The sequence below is a fragment of the Phalaenopsis equestris genome, unplaced genomic scaffold (genome assembly GCF_001263595.1).
Source record: "Phalaenopsis equestris unplaced genomic scaffold, ASM126359v1 Scaffold000258, whole genome shotgun sequence".
Taxonomy (NCBI): domain Eukaryota; kingdom Viridiplantae; phylum Streptophyta; class Magnoliopsida; order Asparagales; family Orchidaceae; genus Phalaenopsis; species Phalaenopsis equestris.
Window position 1 is genome coordinate 1,213,315 of NW_018164700.1, and position 16,307 is coordinate 1,229,621.

Below are 16,307 nucleotides of genomic sequence, written 5' to 3' on the forward strand. Positions count from 1 at the left end.
TATATATATATATATATATATATATATCTACTAATCCTATTTTTTCGTGAGCGGACTAAACACATCAATATTGACTGCTACTTCACTCGAGAAAGGATTGCCTCCCTCATGCCGATCTAGATCTAATACTAATTGGCAAATATATTAACCAAGCCGCTATCCATCAGACCTTTATTAATATTGTTATCCAAGATAGCTGTCAAAAATATCTATAGCTCATCTTGAGGGGGAGTATTAAAATATATACTCTCTGCTATACACACAGGGACGTCAGGCTTTAGTATATTTAGACTATTCTATAACAATATTTTGGTGTCCTTTGGCCAATTTTACAATATATATCTTGTACTAGACTTTGTAATAGGGCCTCCCTTTTTTCTTCATTAAAACAAGTTATTTTGTTTCCCATTATTATCTGTCTGCTAAAGGAGAAGGCGAAAAAACTTTACCAACCTCCAGCCATCCACAGCTAGACAACCCATTTTGAAAGGAACATAACAAACAAAAGGAATAACTACCTTATTCAATAAATAATAATTAAAGGGATTCACTACTAGAGTCGGCGGCTCAGCTTTAAATGACATACTTAAATTATTGAATATTGTACCTTGCCAACTATGGTTCAACCTATTCCGCCATTTTAAATGTTGTATCTCACTCTCTGTTTCTAATATTCTCCCTGAGACAGCCGTGGCAAAGGACTTGGTGAAGACTCTGTGTTGATGATGATGGCATTTGCTGTTAAGAAATATAGAATTCAGACCTTCCGTGCTAAAATTAGTGAATCAAATTTGCCGTCACTTAAGCTCTTCCATAAGCTGGTTTCTCACTTTCTCTCTCTCTCTCCTTCCCCCTCACCCAAACCATTTTTTCATGAGCCAGTATCTAGAGGCCATTATTCATTTCTAATGGGTCATCTTTACACGCAGGGTTTCAAAGATGTTTCTTACAGTGCTGCCTTCAATGAGGTAATACTCAGTTTTTCATTTTGTTTTCTATGAATAGGGGTATAACTGAGCCAAGCCGACTAATGAGCCGGCTCAAGCTCGACTCGATAAGTTACTTGTGAACTGAGCTCGATGAAATAACAAGCCAACTCTAATTAGCCCCGATTTGACTCGTTAGCTAGTGAGCGGGCTTGTTTAAGAAATATTAATAAAAAATATACCCAAATAATATTAGAATTCAATACTGTATCTTTAAATTATTAAAAAATAAAAAAAATATGATTATTTATATTATTTGATTTCTTGTTATTTATCTAATTGCTCATTTAATTTGTCATTTTCTCATAATACTAACTTGAATTAATATTATTTTCTCTCTTTTGTAATAAACAAGCTAACTCATGGCCTCCTCAAACTCATAGAATTATACTCGAGCTAAAACTCGATTAGTTAATCAAGCTTAAGCTCAAGCTGAGGGTAGCTCGGACTCGACTTTACTCGTTTACACCTCTAGCCATGAATTAGTTGAAATAGAAAAAAACTTAGATATTTCACTTTGTGATGAGAGATTTTAAATTGTCGCTCTATCTTTGTTTTTATTTTTATGGTTTTCATGTTTTCCCATCATTTGACAGGTTACACTTGAGTTGCAAGTGACGGACCTTTCTTTTGTAGATGCCATCGCCTAACTGGTGAATGTTCCTTACCCCTACAGCATTGACATATAGCTACAGTTTCCCTCCGAACCTTCTTTTGCTTAAGCTTAGCCCTTTTTAGCACCACTAGCAGGATTTTAATATTTGCATACGCCAAATTAAGGTCTTTTATTTTATATATTGATTAGTGATTATGGTCTTTTGGGCTGAACCTTGAATCGGTGGTAGGTTTAAGGTTCACAAGTTCAACCAATATCTCACTGGGAATTCACCATGATGGTATAAAAATAATTACAATTAATTAAAGTTATTTAAATTGATATAATATCACATCGAAAATATCGCTAATACATTTCTTTTTATATTTTATGTATAATTTTTATAATACCAGTGTCATAAATGCAAATATCAAACTTTAGTTGTCTACATAAGGATTGTGGTATGTACATGTATGCACACACACTCACACACTTTATCTTGAAATATAACAGATGAAGTAAGCATTATGAACATTGTTGCATGTTAATAAGATGCTAATAAGTTTGCAGGACATCTTTCCTGTGTATGGTAGCGGCAATGTATTTTTAACCTGTAGTCTTTTTTTAATTATAGCATTTAGTTTTTATCTTATGGAACTGGCTAAATATTTCAATGAGCTTTTTGGGTTTGATCTAAATTATATGATTAGATTGATTGACTGCAGAACTCTGCTTGCTGTGTTTTTTCAAAATTTTTGAGGGAGATCTGACCAATTTTTCTTTTCCTCATTTCCTTGGAGTTGTACCTTGCAAAAAGTTGGGTTTAAAAATTTATGAGCATTTGCTTTGTAGACTTTGTGGATATGTGAATTCTCTCCTATTTCAAATCAAATTTGCTGTCTTGTAATGCAAATTACTATTTGTTTAAATATTAATAATTGGAATAGGAGATAAAAAATTAATGGGAGGTGATATATTTGGTTTTTTTTCTTTAATATAGCATATGATCTTTTGTAGTTAATGAAATTTGATGAAAGGAGCATAATTGATGAATTGAGACATATATAGTTATTTATAAAAATTGAGTCATTAAATCACAAATAAACAAATAAGTTTTACGAGAAGTGTTCTTCGAAAAATTGTATAGTTATTCTATGAGATTGTTTGATCTTATGACGTAGGATAATGGTCAAGGATATATATTGTAAGAGTACAAACAAAGGAATAAAAAAATTATTGTTTTTGGATTAGGTGATGAAATTTAGAAGATAAGTAATTGTTAAATCTCTTAAGCTGGATTGTTAAAGAGCTAAATTAGATTTTTTTTTCTTATTTAGTCAAATTTGATGTGAGATAGGATGATTAGTTATATGGATTGTTGTAACAATTTTTTGGAGTGTTTATAAATAAATTATATACTAATAAGAAGATTTGTTGATTTTGCCAAAGATAAGTTAATATTATGTTGTTATGTATGATGGAGTATTAACTAGTTTAATATTAGTTGTGGAGTTAGCCAATAATTTATAATTATCATAGAATTTCGTCTTTTTTGTTTTAATAATGGAGATATTTATGAAGGCATTAAACTTGTGAAAATTATTATAAGATGGAAGTCTTGGAAATAGTAGATCAAAGATTGAATGTGTAGAACAATGCTAATATTTATCGTTTAATATAATTAAATTATGAGACGTTTATATGTGACGGGTTTAAATATTTTGGTTCTATTTTATTGAAAATTGTGATATTAAGGAGCACATTGTTTTTAGAGTTAAATATACTAGTGTTTATTTATATTAACTTATATTAACTTTACATTTTTTTCATTTTAGCCTGATAGATGTACAATATTGTATTTCTTTTGATTTAGTAAACACAATAGTTGGGCTTGGCTTTTAAATTTTTATAAAAAAATTTAAAAATTCTGCTATTTCTAACAAATTCTTTATTTGAACATACAATAGTGAATGAGGTTGATGATGTTAATTCATAAATTTCACATAATTTTATTCTTCAAATTATAAAAGCCCAATAGTTTTCTCAAAATTTACTAATTCAAATTTAATAATGTTTAATTTTAAAATTGCTAAATTTATTTTGAAATGAGTCTAATACATGATTTATTAATCAAATATTATATTGTTTTTTCTCTTTTTTTTTGGATTTGATAGGCACACCCAGCTTTTTATTAATGATAAAAGATTACATAGATAGTTAAGAATAACCAAAAAGATCATATTAGAAGAAATAAAAGATCATAAAAAACGGCATATGAACAAAATAATAAATGAAGGGATAGAAGTGTAAATGAGCTAGAGTGAATCTTTGCATCATGATTTAATAAACTCCATGCAGAGTTAACCAAAGAGCAACAAAAACGATAGTGGCACCAGAAAAAGGGGTAGGATCCAGGGGAAACAATAAAGAATACAACAATTAAGCAAAACAAATGTTGCCTGATCACAAAATTAAGCTGATAAGACTAAAATCTGAGCACCTAGCAAGATGCTGGGGAAGAATCAAGTGTAATATCGAGCCTACAGAAATGATCCCAGGACTGCGAATCCAGAGCTGCCTTGGGTAACTGGTTTAGCCATGCTTGTGAGGGGAATTCTTCATCATAGCTTTAAAAGAAACCCAATATTTGCTGCAATTCCCAATCAAGTGGTATCATATGCAAAGAAAAATAGCAAAATCAATCGGGGACATCCAGTATCAACACAAGAGTGGCAAAACCAGAACTTTTTCCAATTTTCAATCAAGTGTAGTGTCCTTATGCAAAGAAGAGTAGCAAGACCATAGGGGGTAACCAGTATCAACACAGGAATGGCAGAAGCAAAGACTGCAGGCTTGAGTATTGAGCATATTAAATGAAATAGTGTCAAAAGTCGTTATCTTAGTGTGATCAAAATAATGTAAATCCTCAGACAAAGCCCCATAGTGTGCAAAAATATGAGATGTTTATAGAAGCTAAGGCAGGAACCGTCTGAGTAAATAACAGTACTAAAAAAATAGCATCATAGAGAAGTGATTGAATTAGGAGGCTACAAAAAAGTAACAAAAACATTCACTTAGAGTTTAAAATGCTAAAATATGAGGGGTATTGCCTTAAAATTTCATTTCCTGCATTTAAACCTCACAACAAAATGAATTCTATTCTTAATAACATCAATATTGGATGCTTCATTGGAGGGAGGAATTAATTCCTCCGATTTCTTTCAAGAAATTAGTAGCAAGTGATATGAACTGCTAATAGGAAAAACCTCTTTGTGATTTTGCGCTGAAATTATGAATTCAATTGCTTCTTAGGAGAGGTATAATATTATGAGGAATGAAGCGTTTAAGCACATTTCTGGTGGTTTGGGTTTTAAAAGTATCAATGATTTTATGAAGCTCTGGTTTCAATTTAGATGTGATAATTCTCTTTGGTCTCTTTTGATTCTCACCCTCTTTCTATCATTTGATTTCTTTGTTTGGAAGAAAATGCTTAAAGTTGTCAGAATTACAGGGATTTCTTATACTGGGATGTTGGTAATGGGAATTGTAGCTTATGGTATGATAATTGGTTTGGTGAAGCTCTTTTGGCTAATTCTTATTTGGGCCCTTTTGAGATCGAGTTTGCTGTTAATAAGTGTTGGAACAATAACAATTGGGACTTAGAGAAATTGAATGGCTTAATTAGTGAGGGGATGCTAATTTGATTGCTAAGATCCCTATTACTGTTGGTAACGATAATATTAAAATTAAAGGTCAAAGTGGTATCTCTATCACTAAAAATTTTGTCAAGTCTCTATATTTTTGTAATGGCATGGATCTAAAATGGGCTTGGAATTCTTTCGTGAAGCCTTCTCATTCTTTCTTCTTTTGGAGGTTTCTTCATTGTATTATTCTTACGGATGATATTCTTAAAACGAAGGGTTTGAGGCTCTCCTCTTGATGCTTTCTTTGTAATCAGGATGAGAATAATGCTGAACTTATGTGAACTGTGCTTTTGCTAAGGATATTTGGTTAAATGTTTTTAATCTCTGTGATAAAAGGATTAATGATATAAAGCTGAATTCCATTGCTGGTTTTTGCAACTGTTGGAGGAATTACAGTGGAGGTTTGTTCTTTGCTTTCATTTCAATTGTACTGTTTTGGTTTCTTTTGGTTTACTAGGAATGAAACTAAACACAAGGATAATTTGATTTCTAAACTTTCCTGTTTTACTTATATTAGAAATTTTATTTTTAAGATGCTTAAGTATGGCAGGTTTAATAAGCTTATTGGAAGTGATATGTTGCAGATTTTTAATAAATTCAATATATCTATTCCTGCTAGTTATAACCTGTTATGTGGAAAAAACCTAATAGAGGCGTTCTAAAATTCAACACAGATGGTAGTTGGAATAATTTGATTGCAGGTATTGGTGGAGTTTGCCGTAACTCCATTGGCTTTTGTTTACTGTTGTTTTCTGCTCCTGTGCATGGGGTTTCTCCTATTTGTGCTGAAGCTGAGTCGTTTTTTTTTTGGCTTTGTTTCTGACTGTTAGATGCAGTTGGAATTATATTGTGATTGAACTAGATTCTCTTGAATTGTGGAATTATTTCAATAAGAATAAAGAGTATACTTGGTTATTCTTTTCAAATGAAAAGAATTTTTATTTTACTTGAGTTTGTGCAGGTTTATTGGATATTTATACAGCGTGAAGGCAATCAATGTGCAAATTGGGCGACTAAAAGAGGTTTGGACTTCCAGAAGTTTTGCTTTTCTGCTATTATTCCTTTGGAGCTAGATCGATTGATTAAAAGTGATGATCTTATATTCGTACCATTTAGTCTTTTTAAGTGTTTTTTCTTGGGTGGTTTTGTAATCGTGGCTAAAGGTTCTTTGGTTTTTGTTTTTATTGTGTGAGTTATATGTGTGATGGGTATTTAGTAGAACTGTTAGCCACCTCTTTGTAATTATTTTTTTGATGAAAAAAATTTTCTACAGACTTCTTAAAAAAAAAAAAAAAGCTAATTGATACAGGAAGGACATTCAAAAAAAAATGTGTGAATGTGATTTGAATATCTCACCTAATTTATTTCCATTATTTTATGCATGTTGTATGTTCTACATATTGGAGTCATTAAAGTTATTATATAATGATATTGACATTATTACATGAGATTAAGATTTATGATAGAGACTTATAATATTTGTTATTAAGTAAATGTTTTAATCTTTTTTTTTTTTTTTTTGCATTTCTTTTATTTTTCTCTCATCTCTTATTTTTATATGAGGCATGTTTATGGCAACACATAATGCTGCTTTTATGTTTTCTGCATGACAGCCTTGATGTTGAAACTAGGGCTGTCAAAACAGCTCGTTGTTCGCGAACAGCTCGTGTTCGGCTCGTTAATTTTGTTCGATAAGTTAACGAGCCGAACATGAACTAAGATGTGTTCGTTCGTGTTCGGCCCGTCGGCGGCTGTCCAAACAGAAAACTAAGCTCAAAACTAAACCTCAAACAGAGCATAACACACACACACAGATATATATATATATATATATATATATAATAAGTAGTATTTTAAAAAAAATTAATTGACTACATAGCTACAAAGATTTATAACCAATTAAAATATTGATTAAGAAAATTGAATAAAAATTATTAAATTATTAAGCAAACGAGCCGAACACGAACATACTTTTTTAGCTCGAAATATAAACGAGCCGAACACGAGCTGAGCCTCGTTTACACCCCTAGTTGAAACGGAGTTTCTCACAAAACCATGGCTGTATTTGTATCAAAAGCTAGCTCTCAAGCCCAAAAAACATTCCGTCCGGATGTCCGCACGTGCGATGTCCTGGCGGAATATTTTCTCCCCTTTGATACATCGCTTGCATGTGCGGGCAAACATGTGATAAATGAAAACCCTGGACAGCATAAGTCTTTGAAATTAATTGTTCTAAAGATGGGACTTCATTTCGGTTGATTTTAGAGAGCATATGCCATCTAATATTAGTGAACATATGCCATCTAATGTTGTAAACTTGATGGGAGCTAGGACGGCTCATGAAACGTGGGTAGTGACAAATGGTGTATGTGCAATTGTGTGCCCACCCTCAAGAGTTAATAATAATATTATCACATGCGATCAATATTTATATTAGAAATTTATGATATTACCATTATTATGCATTTCCATAATTACTCTTTGCTCCTATTTTTATATTGGTATATATATACTTGTATTATCATGATGTTTCCTTATTTTTTACATAATGAATTGAGGAATTTGGCTTATGAAACACTATTTCCCTTCAATATTAATTAGCTTAAGGAATTTGGTTTACTCAACACAAATTCCCTTGGTCAAAACTTGTTGCAAAAAGGAGCTGGTCAAACTTATCATTAAATATATAGTTAGTAATTGCTTTTTTTTTTTTTCTTAAGCCAGAAGAGCTGGTCAAATATAAAATATTGTAATATGAATAGGTCAAAGTTGAATTTCCCGGAATTGATAAACATTAGCTGTATGTGTGCAATTGGAAGGTTTACATTCATATCATATAATTCTCTTGTATTTATATATATGAACATTAATTTTTACATATATGATGCATCCTAGTTTAGATGTACATGAAAATGTGTATTTCATCGGGTATGAAAATTTCGAATAAATATTACATCAGGATTCCGTACGTAGAATTACTTATGTGTTATTACATTTTTGTATTTGTAATGGCATGAATCTAAAACGTGCGGAGTTCAATGAAATCACGCCACGTAGAAAAAAAAAAATTTTACTGGTAGCGCAAGGGAATATTCTTCTCTTGTTATTTATGTGTTATTGTGTGTTATTCAGGTATTATTGTGTGTTATTCAAGTATTATTGATGTGTTATTATAACATCGGGAATATTCTCAGAACACAATAATACCTGAATAACATATAATAACACATGAATAATACAGAATAACACGAGGGGAATATTCCCTTGTGTTACCAGGTCGATCACCTTCACGGCGTAATTTCATTGGACTCTGCACGTAACTCTACGTGCGGAGTCCTGATGTGATATTTTTTCAAAAATTTCAGTTGGTAGAAAAATTAAGAAGAAGCAGCTGAAGATATTTTTTCAAAAAGTTCAGTTGGTAGAAAAATTAAGAAGAAGCAGCTGAATAATTGTCAGTTTATTCTTATACAGTTTACATTTGGATGAGTTTTAGAATTATTGAATTTATTTTGAAATTTTAAAAATTATATAGGATGAGTTTAATCTCAAGAATTTAATAAGTTATGTAACAGCATCTTATTAGGCAAATTTACACATTCATCACACAATTCTTATGTATTTACCATCTAACACCCCCCATATCTAAATTAAATTAAGATTGATTTGATTTGAATTAAAATTAAATGCTTTTATAAAGAATTCTCCTATCCCTTCTTATCCTAAGCTCAAGACCACCGATCGGAGAAATTATTCGGTACGGAGAGTGTACGTAGAGCTGCGTGCGCTCTCCCATAACAGCTGCGCATCAACCATCCTGTATGTCAGTGGGTCCCACATGTGCAGCTGTAATCTCAAAGTGCACGCAGCTTGCGTACGGTCTTCGTACTCAATAGTTTCTCCACCGATCGGGTCCACTCCAAAGCAAAATTATTATTATTTTGCATAAATAAATTCTTATTCAAGCCAAACTAAATAATCATAAATTATGGGGATGTGTTTGACTAATTAAATTTATATTTTAAATTGTCTTAATTTTTTTAAAGACTAAAGAATTCATTTTTGGCGAAAAGCCTATGAGAACATTGTAATTAATTTTTTTTTAATATATTTTGAAAATCAAATCAAGCGGTGTCGAGGAGTCAATCCCGGTAGGCACCAAGAGCTATCGGTCGACATAGAGCAGATGATCAAGCCGTGAGGGCCAAAAAGACCAACCGAATGAATAGACGAACGACTTGCTAATTCTGTAGAAAGCGAGAGGGAGATTTGACAAACAACGATTCGATCATGGGAATGATTATATTGACAGATACAGTGGTCAGCAGTAAAAAATTTCAATGACATTATTGATATTTCATAATGTAATCCTTATGCACTATAAATATGAAAATCATGACCTAAGGAGGGCATTTTTTAGGAAAAAACACATGAATAAATTACTCGCACTTCTAAGGAGCTTTATATCTTAGTGTGCTTCACGAACAAATTTGAATTCAATAATATGTAATATAATTTGTGATATAAAAAGTTTCGTGTGAAACAAATAAAAACATTTCTTTCATAAAAAAAAGAAATACATACCACTTAATCTAAATTTAAAAACTTGTGTGTAATATGTAAATATATAATAATTGCAGGTTAAATATGTAAATTTACTTTTAGTTTTTAACAAAATTGGCGGGGCGGCATATATATTTTATTTCTTAAGATTTACATACATACCACTTAATTTCTATGTATTTACATACGTAACACCTAAACTTGAATTTTTTACACACAACATCTAAACTTAAGCTATAAACCGCCATGAATTTTTCACACACAACATCTAAACTTAAGCTATAAACCGCCAACTAATCCGTCACAAGCTTCCCCTCTTCTAAAAAAATCGAACTTTTTCCCTTTCAGATCCCCAATCCTCCAAATTACTCCACCTCCAAACCTCTCAAATCCAACCTTCACCTCTCCGCAACCCAAAACTCCTCTTCCGTTCTTCCCCGACGCAAAAAAATCCCACCTCTTCCGCCAAAAATGTCGATGTCCATAATCCCCCTCCTCCTCCTCCTCTTTCTCCTCCCATCCTCCACCCCACAACAAAGCTGCACCCTCGACAACTTCTCCAAAAACCGAATCTTTACTCTCTGCAACTCCCTCCCGGAGCTCTCCAGCACTCTCCACTGGACCTACCACGCCTCCAACTCCACCGTCGACATCGCCTACCGCGCTCCTCAATCCGCCGACGGTTGGATCGCTTGGGCTCTCAACCCCACCGGTTCCGGCATGATCGGCGCTCAAGCTATCTTCGCCTTCCTCGATTCGACCGGCTCCATGACTGCTATCTCTTACCCTTTAGCCAACACTAGCCCTACTGTGAGTAATATAAGCCTTAGCTATAAGGTTTATAGTATGGAATCAGAGTTTGCGAATGGGGTAATGATTATTTATGCGACGATTGAGTTGCCAGGGAACAAGACGAGGATTAATCAAGTGTGGCAGGTGTCTGATTTGTTTACCAATGGGTTTCCGAATGGGCACAGGACGACTGGTCCGAATGTTTTGTCAACGGGAGTGTTGGATTTACTTTCTGGGCAGTTTACAGCGGCCGGAAACTCCAGGCTGAATCTCAAGAATGTAAGTGGTGATTAGTTGATTAGTGCTGAAAATATGTGAAGCTTTTTACTTTGGAATTTGGTTCATTTGATTCGTTTATTGGATTTTCTTGATTTAGCTGAAGTGGTAACTTTGAAATTTGAAGAAATCTGCTTTTTTTTTTTCCTTGTACATTTAGATGAGAAAAGATCAGCATCAACTATTTTCATTCTTTGGATTTGTCTGTCTGAAATTCCATGATTGATAATCTGTAAGCTTTTGCTAATGTTGAATCCTGTGTGGGAAGATGAAAAGATTTGGCTTAATTCCACCCCCCATTTCTCTCTCCCCTGAATCTTCATTCCTGCAGTTTTTTTTTTTTTTTTTTTTTTTTTTTTTCTGAACTTTTCTTTTTTTCTAAATGTTTAGGCTCAAAGTTGATTATTTTAGCATTTTGGCATGTACAACATTAACATGTTTCTTGTGATTATTAAGACCTCTTGAAATCTTTCAAGGAAGATTTACAGAGATACCATTCAATTTTTATGTAGATGCATATCTAACATCAATTTTTACATACATATCACCTTACCTATGCATGAAATGGTGTATTGCACTTTTTAAAAGTTAAAATGGTGGTATTTTTGGTGTGATGTGAATGATTTGGTGGTATAAATGTAAAAAAGTAAAGTTTAGATGTTGATATGTAAATACATAGTAGTTAGGTGGTATGTATTTAAATGTGCCATCTTCTAAACATTCTAATAAATTTAGTCTATTTGGCGTGATTGAAATTGATATATGGCAGAGACATGGAGTCCTGAATGCTGTGAGTTGGGGCATTTTGATGCCCATTGGAGCTATCATGGCAAGATATTTGAGGGTGTTTAAGTCTGCAGATCCAGCATGGTTCTACCTTCATGTTGGTTGCCAGATCTCGGCGTATGCGGTAGGGGTTTCTGGATGGGTAATTGGCCTTATGCTTGGGAGTGATTCTAAAGGAATTACATACCACACCCACAGAAACATTGGAATTGCTCTCTTCTGCCTTGCTACCCTCCAGGTATTAGTCTTGTTTCAATTTAATGTGTTAAAGCTTGAAACTGTCTTGAATCAGTGTTTTCGAAGTGTAAATCTCTATGAAATGTGGATTTTCTGGTAAAAAAGCTAAACTTTACACACATTTGTTTGTTTTCTATGCTGTGTTTTTTCTATTTCTGCTTGGTTTTTCTTTCCTGTGCTTTGAAAGCAAAATTGTTTCTGGAGGGGAGTATGAAGTTTGTTTTGAGCCAGCTTAGAAGCTCATGTTTATTAGGAAATAGGTGAAGCCTCCTAATTTAATTATTGAGGATCGAAAAAAGATTTGCTTTCAAAAAATGTAATAGCCAACTCAGCTGCACAATTGTTTCTTCAAACAGTTGTAGTTGCCCCAAACAGGCCTTAAGTCTATACAACATTTTTTTTTCATAGGATAAAAAGTTGGCTCTATGAGTCAACAATGTTTTTACTCTAACACTATTAGATTTCAACATTCTCTTTCAAAAAAAATCTAAATCACAATTTCATAGATTTTTCTGCTAAGTCAGTTGATTGTCCCAAATTCATTCTTAGAAGAGTTTGAAAGATATGCATATGATTAGACTAAATCTTCCTACTAATCATTGTATATGGATCAACTAAGCCGTCATATCTCAGTCTCTTTGACTTTCCATATTCCTTAATCTTCTACTTAAAGGCTCCATTCAAGATTGCTGCATTTTTTTATAAATGCAATTATAAAACTGTTGGCGTGCAAAATAATTTCTCAGAAAACTGTGGTGTGAATTATAAATATTTTTTTTTTTTCAAAAAGTCAAGCCGCAGTTTTCTTATAGCTATCACACTTTACAGATCTAATCACAAAACAAACAGCTTCTCACTGCAAAAATTTCTTAAATGCAACAAAAAAATAATTTTCCAAACAGAACCGTGATGTTGGTCTAAAATGCTAAACAACAAACCTTAAAATTACCTCAAACTTGCATTTTTAGAGTCTCTCTACCTACACATCGACACGGAACTAAACCTTTTTGTTTATGAAATCATAAATCTTAGGTGTTTGCATTATTCCTGAGACCCAACAAAAAGCACAAGCATCGCTTTTACTGGAACATCTACCATCATCTCACAGGCTACGCAGTCATAATACTCAGTGTGATCAACATTTTCAAAGGATTTGATATCTTACAACCTGAGAACAAATGGAAACAAGCTTACATTGCTATCGTTTCAGCTCTTGGAGGCATTGCAGTGATACTTGAAGCCGCCACTTGGGCCATAGTTCTGAACAGGAAGAAGAAATCTGGGAGTTCTGACAAGTTTCAACAGGGTGAGAATGGAGGGAATGGGAATGCTGGTTATGGTAGCAGGTATAATCAGGAAGCTTAGGGTTTGTTTGGGATCAATTTTGTCTTCATTTTTTCTTAATTTGTTTTTTTAGTGTATTTTTTTATATGTTTTTATTTTGGACCACACAATTCTTATGTATTTACATATCTCACCCTTTACTTCATACTTAACCCGCATAGCATTTAAAAAGTGTTAATACTGTTTTTGTTATGTGATACTAATTATTTGCGTGTTGTGTGCTTAAATATGAAAGTTTAGGTATAAGATGTGTATATGGAATTTATGTACCTATCACCCAATTCTTATGTATTAACATATTAATCAACTAAACTTCAATTTCAATTTTTTACATACAAATTATTTTATTTCTATGTTTCAGCACAAATTGGTTGGTCTCTAATTAAAATTGAAGTTTAGGTGATAGGTGGCTTCATTGGTCTGGGGGGATTCAAACCCCAGTCCATAGAAGACTTATACTGCAGAAAGGGATGCTCTACCAACTGAGCTGGGAATGCTGCGCATGGGTCCAACCTAGACCTGATGGGTCGCAAGCTGGGGTTTGTTGGCGGTGTTGCCCGTCAACCATCTTTTAAACTATATATAAATAAACGGCCAATCGCTTTCTATGTCAAGGCTGATGCAGAGATGACGCGCTGCTTTAAGTTGATGTCGAAGTATGGGAGCAGGTGGCTATAAAAAATAATCTAAGCATCTGCTTCGATACTTCTGTGATGATTGATACTTTCCATAAACTAATATTAATTATTTATTTAAAATATAAAGCACTAAAAAATTTAAAAATTTAAAAATTAACTTTGAAAATTATTCAACCTTCATCTTCAACAAACTTATACGTGATACAATCTAGTTAGTGTGGACAAATCTATTGATATTGTCTTTAGATATATAGCACTCAAAATTTTCTCATTTGTATCTTGAAGGCTTAAACTTTAATATTTAATACAAATGTATAAATACCGACGAGTTTCGGAAATTTTGTTTCAGATATTTCTTATTATTTTTTCTTTTGGAAATCAACCCACTTGCCAAAGTGGTTGAACCAGAGCTTAACCGCCGAAATGTATGAATTGGAGCTCACTCGCCAAAGGGGTTGAACTAGAGCTCACCTGTTGAAATGGTTGAATCGAACTCACCTGCTAATCAGATTATGCTTATTTTTCACAAAAGGATAGTCTAGCTCACCTGTGCGAGCACTATTACTGGGAGACTAATAAGAGTATCTGTCAATCCTTTATTAAAAGCTTCGTCTGACACTTGTGACTCAATCCTTTCACCCAGGCATCAGGGATAGACGTTGTACCAACACTTGACACCTAGATCACGGTCTTTCCTTCAAGACATCAGCGAAAAAAATCATACTGTATAAGTTGTACTATGTTGATTTTTTTTATGGCTTTTATTCCCCATGTATAAAAGATGAGGAAAAAGGGGCGGAGGCTTTTCTAGATGCTAAAACAGTGATAGTTTTTATGTGATATGGAAAATTTGGGTGGTATAAAAATAAAAATCAAAGCTAATTAGGTGTTAGATATGTGAATACATAGAACTTGGTTGGTACATATGTAACATATAGAAAATGGGTGGTAAGTATTTAATATATAGACACACTCAATACTAGACTATTCAATATCCATTTAACCTTGATACTTAGAAAAGGCTATCTGGCTCATAGTATATGCATCAACTATGTAAATTCATGATATATTTGTGAATTCATTTGCTTAATTTGATAATATAATCGAGTAATACCTTTTTAAAACTGTATTATATGTAAATCTCAAATAAATATATATTTTTATTTAAATATAAAAAAAGTTTATGATCAATGAATGATTATATGATTCATTTAAATAAGATATCGTTGAGCCGAACAATCTATACATGATTGATAATATTTCCTTTTGCTGTCATGCATGATAATTGAAAATAAAAATGCGAATATTGCTTGTAGCCCTTACATGGTATCCAGAGTAGGAGCAGTAGAATGGACACACCACCGAACTAAGGGAGTCGCTGTATGATCCTCTGAAGCTGTCCGCAAAATCAAACACCTGAAACCAAACAAACATTTCTTACTTTGATAATCGGATCGCAATTCACAAAGGAGACGAGTCCAGGTGCTTAATTAGTCGAGCTCATTTGTTACTTTTCTAGCAGTTTGAAGAAGTCTGGAAGAGTAAGAAGGATCGGAGCGCTGAAAAATGATGGAAGCCGCGGCCAACGCCGCCGCTGTCTCGGCCGCAACATCCGAGCCCGGATTCTGATTTGTCACCTTGTAGGCGTTCCGAGGTGTGTCCATGTCTTCGGGTCTCTCCCAGCAGTGGTGATCCGCGTTTGGGTCAGCCACCTGCGGTACATTATAAGTATACTCGCTACAAACCTATCTCTTAAGGGTCCGTTTGGGGCAGCTTATTTGGTGCGAGGACGTTTTGAAAACGCACCTGATCTGTTTGGGTAAACTGCGTTTTGACAGCTTATGCGTTTTCAAAATGTTTTCACACCGCACCTATCTAGGTGTGGTGAGAATTTTCTGGCAGCGGACTGACTTTTCCAAAAAAATAAAAATTTGTAATAGTCATTGCACCTAATTTATCAGCAGATTATTTTTAATTAGATTATCAACAGATTATTCAATAAACTACAGCTGCCCTAAACATACCCTAAAACTCCATTAAATTCTTAATTGTTTCCTATATTAGACTAAAATTTTTTAATTTGCAAAAAAAAAAAAAACATGAAAAGGAAAAATCATGTAATGTTTGGCTTCAATGATCTTGTAGGACATAAGTTCTTTTGATTTTATTTTTAAATCTGAATAAGTTGGTGTGTTTGATTCTGATCATTCAATGTCTGGATTATTGGCTCATTGCTGTTCAGTTGAATGTAATAACCGGTGAGGCATGCATTTAATTACATCCTTACCGCACAGCTCTTAAATAATTTACATATCTAACCTCTAAACATTCAAATTTATAAGCTTATCACTCAAATCTTCAATATAACATCAAATATGCAACCACT

The 16,307-nt window shown here is 33.2% G+C and overlaps 3 protein-coding genes across 4 annotated transcripts in view; 2 read left to right on the forward strand and 1 right to left on the reverse strand.

The window, feature by feature from the left end:
• The window catches only part of LOC110024496 (N-acetyltransferase 9-like protein), a 17,938-nt gene extending 11,383 nt beyond the window's left edge, over nucleotides 1–6,555 (forward strand). The window contains exons 4-7 of one of the 2 annotated variants that reach the window (XM_020724499.1): nucleotides 689–821; nucleotides 930–968; nucleotides 1,583–1,639; nucleotides 6,247–6,334. In XM_020724499.1, the coding sequence (XP_020580158.1) occupies nucleotides 689–821; nucleotides 930–968; nucleotides 1,583–1,636 (226 nt within the window). In that variant the 3' untranslated portion in view covers nucleotides 1,637–1,639; nucleotides 6,247–6,334. Of the gene's footprint in view, nucleotides 1–688; nucleotides 822–929; nucleotides 969–1,582; nucleotides 1,640–6,246 lie in introns of both variants that reach the window. The other variant, XM_020724501.1, reaches the window with a different exon arrangement.
• Nucleotides 6,556–10,319: 3,764 nt separating this feature from the next.
• On the forward strand, nucleotides 10,320–13,436 carry LOC110024576 (cytochrome b561 and DOMON domain-containing protein At5g47530-like). Its single transcript, XM_020724622.1, has 3 exons — nucleotides 10,320–10,919; nucleotides 11,686–11,940; nucleotides 12,972–13,436. Exons 1-3 carry the CDS (start codon nucleotides 10,320–10,322, stop codon nucleotides 13,302–13,304), a joined length of 1,188 nt encoding a protein of 395 aa, XP_020580281.1. The 3' UTR covers nucleotides 13,305–13,436.
• Nucleotides 13,437–15,193: 1,757 nt separating this feature from the next.
• LOC110024577 (endoglucanase 1-like) lies at nucleotides 15,194–15,865 on the reverse strand. The gene is made up of 3 exons (XM_020724623.1): nucleotides 15,833–15,865; nucleotides 15,433–15,666; nucleotides 15,194–15,337 (listed from the first exon to the last, which is right to left on the reverse strand). The coding sequence occupies exons 1-3, from the start codon at nucleotides 15,863–15,865 to the stop codon at nucleotides 15,194–15,196; spliced, it is 411 nt and encodes a 136-aa protein (XP_020580282.1).
• Nucleotides 15,866–16,307: the final 442 nt, after the last annotated feature.